This window comes from Salvia hispanica, chromosome 1 (assembly GCF_029641045.1).
Source record: "Salvia hispanica isolate PSC_SH4W2 chromosome 1, Shi_PSC_v1, whole genome shotgun sequence".
Taxonomy (NCBI): domain Eukaryota; kingdom Viridiplantae; phylum Streptophyta; class Magnoliopsida; order Lamiales; family Lamiaceae; genus Salvia; species Salvia hispanica.
The window spans coordinates 14,119,708-14,130,552 of NC_142692.1; the positions used below are offsets into that span (position 1 = coordinate 14,119,708).

Genomic DNA, 10,845 nt, shown 5'->3' on the forward strand with positions numbered 1-10,845 from the left:
TTGAAAAATAAATTAAAAGTGTGTAGAAAACGGATATAATTTATTGAGAAGTGGAAAAATATTTTTTTTATAATTATAAAAAAAATTACAAAAAGAAACGAAATTGTCATTGGCCAATCGTGTGCCGCCACGTAAGGCTGCTCAGCGGCACGGACGTGCTCTTAGCTAAGAGCAGCGTTGTGCTGCTGGCACGGACGGACAGCTCGCAGCGGCAAACGGACGAGCTCGTGCTCAGCGGCACGAACGGACGGACGGATGCCACCGCTGCGGATGCTCTAAGAATTGTGGTGGATCTCACACACATGACACATCAGAGGAACGCCATCATCTACTCTTCTTATTAAAATGCAACTGTGTGCCTTATCCATTCAATACTACGCGAATATAGCCATGTACAAAATATAGAGAAGTGCCAACTATACAAACATAATTAATGATTTAAGAACCCAATACGCATAAGTACACATCAATTGGGCAGCATTAGCATCCTCAAAACAAGTTTAGCTCCCAACACTCCAAGAGCTCACTTCTTTATTTTTTATTAACCATCATAATATGTCGTGTTGGAATGACCCAAAAGTCTAGCTCATCCAATTATAATACTAAATCCATATCAATACAGACCAACTTAACAGGGGAAGAAAAATTAAAATTAAAAAGTGGAATTTTCATTTCGTTGTATTGATTGGGAAAATAGGAGAACCTTACTGCGATTTTGGTATGTGGTCCAAATCGTCAATCGCTGGCTTATCATCTCATGATCAAAATTTTCAACGGCTGTGATCTATCGATCAGAATGGTCTGTCCCACAGCGGAAATATTGAGTCGGTCTATGCAAACAAGAAAGCGACCCCATTCTCTCCTCCTCCATCTCCGCTCCTTTTTGCCACTGAGGTGGATTCAGCTCTTGATAAATTATACTAGTACTAGTATAAAAATTTAATCTTTAATATACCCATCTTTTTTTTCTATTGTTTTTCCATCTAATCAGATCAACCCTAGTTTTTTTAATTTTGGTGTTGATTCATTGTTCCCCTATTTATCTGAATCTTGATTTGCTATTTTTCTTCAAGTTCTTTTTTTCCCCTGTTCCTATCTATTAAAGATTTTTTCTTGAATAAAGATTCAATTTTTATTGATTATGTCATCAAGAAACTCTCTCTTCACAATCCCTAGACCATGCGAGCATCTAGTGGATTACAAGATGAAGCACGGATTAAAGGGTTACAATTCGATCCAAGATTTGTTGAAGTTCAGCCCTTGTGGTAGAATAACGATTGATAAATCACAGACCAGATGCAGTTCCTTTTCTGGCGGCAGATTGTTTATGTGTTTGATCTGCTCCTCAGTTACATGCTGCCAAAATCATGAATCAAATCATGCCCTTTTGCGTAGTAAATCTGTTTGTGGTCATGAGATTGGTGTTGATATGGAGAGGGCTGAGCTCTACTGCTCCGTGTGCTGTGATCAGGTCTATGATCTTGAATTTGATAGAGTTGTGATGTGCAAGAAAATGTTGGGGTTGGTTAGAAATGGGGATAATGGGGTTGTGGAGAGTGGTCAGCTGAGGCTGAGCAAGAGGAGGAGGTTGGATTTTGGGGCTGATTTGGGGTCGGAGAGTGTGAAGAGATTGGTGTTGGTGAGTAAGCAGATGTCGAAATCGTGCCTCCCGTTGGGGTTGAGGGGGTTGAACAATCTTGGGAATACTTGCTTCATGAACTCTGTGTTGCAGGCATTGCTTCATGCACCCCCTTTTAGGAATTACTTTCTCAGTGATAGGCATAACCATGAGAGGTGTAGGAAGACCTCTGCTGATAGGCTGTGTTTGCCTTGTGATGTGGATGTCATCTTTGATGCTGTTTTCTCGGGTGATCGGACGCCTTACAGTCCTGCTAAGTTTCTCTACAGGTTAGGCGATGCTGATGGATCGTTTTTTTTGCACTTTTTGGCAGTTCTTTGTTGTTGTTTGTGTTCTGTGTTTATGGATGTTAATAGTGGGATCATATTTGGGATGAGTAAGTTTGAGAAAATGGTAGCTTTAACTTCATATATTTGGAAGGATCATATTTAAGATGAGTTCTTTTGGGTTTTGATAGAGTTAAGATAATGAATTGCTATTTATATGCTTGTATTATCTGTATGTTTGAGGAAAACTTCATATATTTGGAAGGGATCTAATGATTTTTGAGACATTCTGAATCAAGAATGATGTTGTTAATTGAGGTTGTGTTCATCATTTTCAGCTGGTGGCAACACTCAGAGAATCTTGCTAGCTATGAGCAGCAAGACGCGCATGAGTTCTTTATCTCAATGCTAGATAGGATCCACGACAAGTTGGGGAAATCTAGTCTTGCAAATAAAGGTAAATTGAGCTCCAAGATTTTGCATTTCCTATTTTTGCAGATTCTTTGCTTGATATGAAAAAAAAAGGTCTCATGCTAAGCCGAATGCATAGATTCCATCAAACTTGTATAGATATTTATGCATAGAGTCTGCACTAGAGAATGTTGAAAAGATTCGATCATTCTTTTTTTTTTCTGTTTCACTGATGGGAAAATCCAACATGTTTGAACAGGAAATGTGGACTGCCAGTGTATTGCTCACAGGGTATTCTCAGGGATTCTGAGATCGGATGTCACGTGCACATCGTGTGGGTTCACGTCTTCGACCTATGATCCGTGCATGGACATCTCCCTCGACTTGAACACAGGCGCCTCCGCTGCAGCTGACTTCAGCAGCCGGCCCAAGCTGAATGAGACCTTAGCAGGCTGCTTCGACCTCTTCACGAAGCCAGAGAGGTTGGGACCGGACCAGAAACTCTACTGCGAGAACTGCCATGAGAAGCAGGACGCGCTGAAGCAGATGTCTCTGAAGAAGCTCCCGCTCGTCCTGTGCCTCCACATCAAGCGATTTGAGCACTCTCCAATCAGGAAAATGTCGAGGAAGATTGATCGGCATCTTCAGTTCCCATTCTCCTTGGACATGAGGCCTTATCTGTCCTCTTCTATAGTGAAGAAGAGATTCGGGAATAGGATGTTTTCTTTAGAGGGAGAGGAAGCAGATGTTTCTTCGACTGAGTTTGAGGTTTTTGCAGTGGTGACTCACACCGGGATGTTGGAATCTGGGCATTATGCGACGTATCTGAGGCTGAGAAACCAGTGGTATAAATGTGATGATGCTTGGATCACAGAAGTTGATGAAGAAGTGGTTAGAACTTCACAGTGCTACTTGATGTTTTATGTGCAGAAGGTGTTTTACCACAGAGGGAGTGAAGATCTCGGGTGCCAGCACATGTCACCACTGGCAGACGCGTTCGTCCCTATAGCTGGCTGTTGCTAGCCGGAGACGGCTGAGTGTGTTTCTTGTTGGGTTTTTTTCAGCCTCGGCATCACTGTAAACGACCCTTGCAATGCAACTATGTACAGATATTAACTGTTTAACATTTGACAGGGGAAGGGTTTTGGATTTATGTACTTGTCACCTCACATTTGAAAAAAATCACAATAGTGTATTGAGAAAAAGATCAATATCAAGACAAGAAGCTATGATGATCGTCAATAAAATGACAAATGTGACTTAAAATTGTGGTATACTCTATCTCTTTGCAGTCACCATCATACAGTTTCTTGAATTTTCCTGCAGCAACGAAGATGAAAAAGAGAAATCAATAGTGGATTTCTTTTTTCTATAAGAAGCAAGACTTGTCTGTCATTGATGATTGTCTCATACTGTGCAAGCACTTTGCCACGTGGATATATCGCCTAAAAGGCCATGGAGCTGATCGATCAGAATATTGAGATACTTCCAAGTTCCTATTCCAAATCAAGATGTATAATGAATTTTATGTTTCAAGTAATATACATATTGTGCACATAAAAAAATTTATGATTTGCAGTGAATAAAAAGCAAAACAATCTATTAGCTGGTCTTTTGATCAGGTCTTCTACAACTTCATAAGCCATGGAACACCTATTGTGCATTTCAAATTAAGAGAGTGGAATATTTTAGATAAGAATAAATAACTAATTTGGTAGGATAAGGAGAATATAGTGTTTATCCTAGGAAAAATAATGCACTAAAGTTTAAAATTGCTTGACTAAAAAAAACTTTTTAGTCTTATATTATTAAATGTGATAGTTTCTGATCCAAAACAGGCCAATAATATTTTAACCAGATTAACTTAATTATATTGAAATTAAAATTTAAAAGAAGAAGGTCGTTTTTTAAAAATTTAAGGAGCCATTTGCCCATTGGTTACTGTAATAATTTGCGGGATTTTTTCACTTTTCCCCAAAATTTATCAGTGTATAATACGGTGGAGAAAGGGAATTATAAAAGCAAAAAAGAAAAACATTAGTAGTATACAGCAATCAATATTTGGAGAGCCTACAAGAGCAAATTTCGATAGCAGTTTACAAGATGACGACTAGATAGAGAAACAGGCTATTAGCATTTAGCATCACTGTATTTCCACAAAATAAGGAAAATGAGATGAAGACTCACACAAGATTCAAATTTCATGATTCTAGAATGGTGCATGGTCCAGCTGAACCAAAACATGTCACACTTGAGTCCAGCATCTGTGATGATTACTGAGCCAATTTCTTCAAGTGCTGCAACGTTCTCTGCTTGATCCACTGTCTATCGTATGGAAGATATGCCTGAATTGAGTGATCATAGCTGCAAAAGCATGATGATCATCAATTCACAGGTTAATGAAGTTGGGAATCTAACTCATACACAAGTGTTATGACTGCATAAGTTCATAAGAGAGAGAGAGAGAGAGAGAGAGAGAGGTTTACACTAATGCACTCAAATCAGCAAGTCCGTCAATGAAATTGTACAGATCTGAGATATCATATGTGATATTTCTTATGGCTGGATTTAGATCCTTCAGTTTTCGTTCATATAGTCCACATATTCCTGCAGATATGAGGTGGAAAACATAGACCTTTAGCATGGGATCTTGAAATGCACACCTATATCTGAACAATTATACAATAGATCCTACTGTAAAGAGATTTAGTTCTCATTTTCTTTGCTTGATACAAATAGCTCTCATCTTAAGAAAAAGAAAAGCACAACTGCCATAAAACAAAACCAGAAAAGCTTGCATAGGCATCTTTTGTTCCCTCAATGCATCTCATTTTTATCTATCCAACATTTATTCTTTTGTAGAGTATTCTCCAAAAATCTAACTTATAAAGCACAGCTCGCCTCTACCTTGGACACTATGAAATCTGTTGCACAACTTAAATCACAAAATGATACAATTCTAACATTGTTTAGTACTTATTACTCTGATGTAGGAAACGGGTGGCTGGATGGTTGCAAAATGAATAAACAAGTACGATTAAAGAGCAAGGTTTATACCTAATGGTAAAAAACACACACACTTATCACCAAAAAGATGCGGCCATTTTCTGTTCTGGATGGCATACAAATTTAACGGTTTCCACTACTTCATCTACTGCAAGGAAGCTGAACAAACCTAGCATCTACTCAGGATACTTTTACACACACGTTGAATTGCATACGGCATAAAATACAGTTGAATCCAAAGAATTGAACATCACTAACATAAAAAGCCAACACTCATTATTTATGGAATGGATCAACGGATTCAAATTCTGCAATCTGAACTCACCTACAAATGCCAATAGCTCCGCTGCCATGTGACATCAAAGCCACTTAAAGCTGAACATTAAAAAACATTCATAAGGTGTACAATTTTTGAAGCATACCATCCATTGCTTGGCTGATCGACTCATAGTCCATGAACGTGCGGGATCCTCTGTGTTGGGATGTTTGCATCAGAATAATAGTATGCCTATTAGACTGCAAAGTGTATGACATCAGAAATAAATAACAAGTGGCAATTACATTCCTTCAAGAATGACACAAAATATCCGCAAGCATAACACTAGAAATTAAACAAAAGAAGCTACATATGATTGTACGAGAACAACACAATCAAATGCCTTCTAAACCAAAATATGTCTAAATAGGAAATTTCAAAGAGTAGCAACTGAAATTACCTTCTTTGTGGTTTATAAAAGGAAAAAGAAAACTTTCAGAAACCACTTGAACAGCAGCAATACAACATGATACTAGTATAAAAATGAGAAATACTGTAGAGATAGCAAAAAAGCAGACGGGTGAGTAAAAACAAAAATAAAAACTCCTGGAAAAAAAAAGGAAAGAAACGTGAAAAAACTGGAATTCGCAGGTAACTGACAAATACACACCATGTGCTGTTTGAAATCACGATAAACACTACCAATGTCCAATGCCAATCCAAAATAGAGATAAAAAAGTAAAGTGATTTTAGAGTATTATGTAGCGGCATAATGACGAAACCCTAACGAACCAGAGAAAGAGTACATGAACGCATAATCATAAAATCGTGTAAATGGAGTTAAAGAGGAAGAACATTACCATTTTGGAGGAGCAAATTGATACGGCAGAATGTAATGCCTGTTGTGAGTGGGTAATGTGAGTGAAGTGAAGTCTAATCTCTCTAATGCACCGACTTTGATGATTAATTTTGGGGTAGTTAAACGAAAATTATAACATCCGCAATGGTGCTTAGGCCAGCAATAGGCCAGCCATTTTCTCCCTATCACGTTAACAACACTAAAAAATCCACCTGCTACATCAGATTTAGGTCAGTCATAGGCCAGCCGCAATAAAAATAATTCAAAATATATTACATTTACGGAATTAAAATTACGATTAAATTACGAAATTAAATTTACGACACATATACGGGAAAAATAATCCATTCCATTAAAAAAAAGTACAAAGATTTTAAAAAAAAAGTACATGATTTTTTTTTTAAAAAAAGGGCTTCCACACACGAGCCCCGCCGCTCTCTACTCCTCATCGCCGTCGCCGTCGCCGTCGCCGCTGCCGCCACCCGTGGTATCTGAGCCCACGTCGGAACCCGCTAGCCGTGCCCTCGCGATCTCCAAATCAACACGCATGCTCTCGAACATCTCGTGAAGAAACATATTCTCCGTGGGGTCAGTGGCGGCCTTCCACTCTTGGAAGACCTTGTACATCTGATCCCGCGTATGGTTACGCGAATGGAGAGTGTACTCGAGTGGGGCGGGTGGGAGGGCGGAGGACTGGACCTCGTGGGGCGATAGGGGGGATCCGCCCCTCTGAGCCCGCTGCGCCCGCTTCTGTCCAACCGGGCGGGGGCGACCAGTAAATGAAGGAGGGGATGGAAACTCTTCAGCATCCGGGGGGAGGTCGTGGGATCCGCCGCTGCTGCCGTTGTAGTCGCCGCTATAGTTCAGTCGCTGCTTCTTCGGCCACCTAGCGTCGCACCCCGCCCGGAACTTCTCGGAGTCCTTCAGCAACAAGAAGCACTCCCAGAAGGTGAACTCCTTATACTTCCCCTCCAAGGGGAACTGACTCACGGCTATCCTCCGGGCGTCGTCCTCATTCTGCCCACTACTGAGCTGACGGAGGGCGTTGGCGTACAAATTCGCAAAACGGCCCACCGCGGCCCTGGTGCGCTCCCACCCCTTCCGGACCTCCTCGTTGCTGAAGTCCTTCCCGTGCGGGTAGTGCCTCCTATAGCTCTGATCTTCGCCCACATGTTGATGACCCGCTGGTTGTTCGCAACCAGCGGATCGTCGCACACCTCCAACCACCCCCTGGCCACCCCGGCGTACTCATCCTCCGTCCACTTCCTCCGGCCAGGGGTGTGGTCAACAGCGGGCTGTGATGACTCGCCGACCGCCTTGGCCTTCCCCCTCGTCTTCTTCTTCGGCGCGGCCCGCCTCGCCGGAACGGGAGTATCCGGATCCTCGAGATCGATCCCCATATCATGCAATGACAGAAGGTCATCGCCAGTGAACTGCGTCTCCACTGGGGTCGACGTGTGAGACGAAGCCGTCAAAAAATCAAGCGAGGGCCGATATACCGTGTCCCCTCCCGGTGACCCCTGAACCCCCCCTGCATCCCGGGATGCATACCGTGCTGCATCCCCCCCCCGGCATCCCGCCCTGCCACATCATCCCCATCATCTGCTGCAGCATCATCTGCTGCTGCATCTGGGGCATACCCCCCCACCCGGGCGCTGACTGCCCGCCACTCCCCTGCCCGCCGCCCGTCATCCCCAACGGCATACCCCCCTGCGCCCCCCCCCCCCCCCGGCGCACCGGCCATCATCCCCATCATCTGATTCCAAGGGATGTTAAACCCCGGGCCCATCTGCCCCCATCTAGATCCCACAGGTACCGTGAGAGTCTGAGATCCACTCGTCGCTGGACTGGACTCGTTGTTGTGATCCATCGCTCGATGATGCTCTTGTACAGAAAGTTAGAGAGAGAGAAAACTCGTTAAAATAAGTGGTGCAAATGAAAATGAAACGAAAATCGCGTTTATATAGGTTTTTAAAAAAAAAAACAAAACAAAAAAACAAAAATGGGCGTTGCCCGATCGGCCAGCGCTTCGGCCAGCACCGAGCGATCGGCCAGCCCACGCCGAAGCGCTAGCCGATTTCGCTCTCGCCGACTGCAATGGTTTGGCTAGCCGATCGGCCAGCGCGACGAATCGGCTAGCCGGTCGCTAGCCGACCATTGCGGATGCTTTTACTCTAAATTCTGTTTTCCGCCAATTTCTCATGTGATTGTATTTCTATAAAAATTTCTTTTTCTTTTTTATTTTCTCCATTTTATATAAATAGATTACTTCTGTCATTTTTATTTATCCTATCTAAATAAAAATACATAACTTTGTAAAATACTTCAATCATCTTCTTTTTAACCAAATTCTCAGATCATATTTTTCTTTTTACCTATTCCTGTTATGCATTAAAATATGTCTCACTGCAACATATACTCCTTTCTTCCCAATTAATTAAGTCCTCTTACTTCGTTCCTTTCTCTTATTGTAATTTATTTTATTTTGTTTTCATCTAATTTATTTTATTTTTTTTTCTCTAATTTGTTCAATACAATTTCTTAATACGTAACCAAAAATTTTACCTCAATTTAATTGTAATAGAGAAAGTATTACTCCCTTCGTCTCACTAAGGGCATTAGCAATGCGGAGAAGGGATCTCGTCCGGACAATGCGAGATCTTTTTCACCACCGTTTTAGAATGTGGCGAGATCTTTTTCTCCGCATTGTCCGGACGTTAGAGGGACGTGATAAATACTTCCAGTATCGGGAAGACGGCATCGGCAGACCCGGACTTACGGCGTTACAGAAGTGCACGGTTGCGATCCGGCAGTTGGCCTACGGCACCACATCGGATATGTTCGACGAGTACCTTCACGTCGGGGAGACAATTGGCCGCGATTGTCTGAAGAATTTTTGTAGGGGAGTTGTGGAAGCTTTTGGCGACACATTTGCGACGCCCGACTGCTGATGATTGCCAGAGCCCGATGAGGATGCACGAGACGGTGCATGGCTTCCCTGGAATGCTAGGGAGCATCGACTGTATGCACTGGCAGTGGAAGAATTGCCTGACGGCATGGAGAGGCCAATTTACTAGTGGCTACAAGGGCAGCCACCCGGCGATGATTCTCGAAGCCGTCGCTGACCATTGCCTCTGGATCTGGCATGCATACTTCGGTGTAGCCGGGTCGAACAACGACTCAACGTCCTCAACTCGTCCACCCTCTTCGCCGATCAATGCAGGGATCGCGGCCTGCCCATCGAGTTCACTGCCAACGGCCGCGGATATCATATGGGGTACTACTTGGCCGATAGCATATACCCAAGGTGGCTTGTTTTTGTGAAGACGATCAGCTGCCCAATTGGAGACATGAGAGTCTTGTTTGCGGCAAAGCAGGAGTCTGCGCGGAAGGATGTGGAGCGGGCTTTCAGTGTGCTCCAATCGCGGTGGGCAATTGTGAAAGGTCCGGCGCGTTTCTGGTTCAAGGAAGTCATCGCCGATGTCATGTATGCGTGCATCATCATGCATAACATGATAGTCGAACAAGAAATTGGACATGTCACCGATTGGGTTTCCGGATCTAGCTCCAGCATGACGACCACGCCTGTCGCTCGAGGATTACCGTTGGGCTTTGGTGAGGTTCTAGAGAGACAGACATCAATGCGCAGCTAACAAGACCATGCGACGCTCATGAACGACATGATTGAAGAAGTTTGGAAGCATTTCGGCCATTGAGGAATTGTAGTTTTTTTTTTATTTCGTAATGTAAAATTTGAACTTTCAATGGAATGAAGTTGTTTTCTCCAATTTTGTAGTGTTTAAATATTAAAAAAATAAATAAAATGCTTAGAATGGGGCTTAGGGCGGGCTATAATCCGCCCCATTGCAGGTGGAAGGGGGCGAAGAATAAAATGCTGATGTGGCGGTGCATAGGGCCGGGCTTATGGCGAGCTATAGTTCGCCCCATTGTAGATGCTCTAAAGATGACTCACTTTTCTTTTTAGTTTATCCCAATGAAGATGAGACAGAAGTACATATTTTTCTATATTAGATCTTATTATCTACCCTATTTCAACTTTTGTTCTTATATTGTGCTAATTATATGTTAAAATACGTGATATTTTCAAAATCTATTTTTTTCAACGAGGGTATTATTATTATTATTATTATTATTATTATTATTATTATTATTATTATTATTATTATTATTATTATTATTATTATTATTATTATTATCTTCTGTGCTAATTATATGATAAAATACGTGATATTTTCAAAATCTATTTTTTTCAACAAGGAGGGTATATTATTATTATTATTATTATTATTATTATTATTATTATTAAAACATTTATTATTTGTTAGCTGAACACAACTATTAATATAAGACACATAAATATTAACTTTGCTTTTATTTTTTATGTTTA

The 10,845-nt window shown here is 41.8% G+C and overlaps 2 protein-coding genes across 3 annotated transcripts; one reads left to right on the top strand and one right to left on the bottom strand.

Moving 5' to 3' along the window:
• The first annotated feature begins 837 nt into the window (after window positions 1-837).
• UBP22 (ubiquitin-specific protease 22) lies at window positions 838-3,467 on the top strand. Of its 2 annotated transcripts, XM_048124311.2 has the most exons (4): window positions 838-1,908; window positions 2,244-2,362; window positions 2,576-3,161; window positions 3,247-3,467. In XM_048124311.2, coding segments are annotated over exons 1-4 (1,473 nt in total). In that variant the 5' UTR covers window positions 838-1,141; the 3' UTR covers window positions 3,248-3,467. The 2 variants fall into 2 exon arrangements, with proteins under 2 accessions (XP_047980268.1, XP_047980267.1); XM_048124310.2 differs by having other exon boundaries at window positions 839-1,908; window positions 2,576-3,467.
• An 862-nt stretch (window positions 3,468-4,329) lies between these two features.
• LOC125221958 (enhancer of rudimentary homolog) lies at window positions 4,330-6,549 on the bottom strand. The gene is made up of 5 exons (XM_089062596.1): window positions 6,439-6,549; window positions 5,745-5,838; window positions 5,648-5,668; window positions 4,803-4,923; window positions 4,330-4,680 (listed from the first exon to the last, which is right to left on the bottom strand). The coding sequence occupies exons 1-5, from the start codon at window positions 6,439-6,441 to the stop codon at window positions 4,590-4,592; spliced, it is 330 nt and encodes a 109-aa protein (XP_088918722.1). The 5' UTR covers window positions 6,442-6,549; the 3' UTR covers window positions 4,330-4,589.
• Window positions 6,550-10,845: the final 4,296 nt, after the last annotated feature.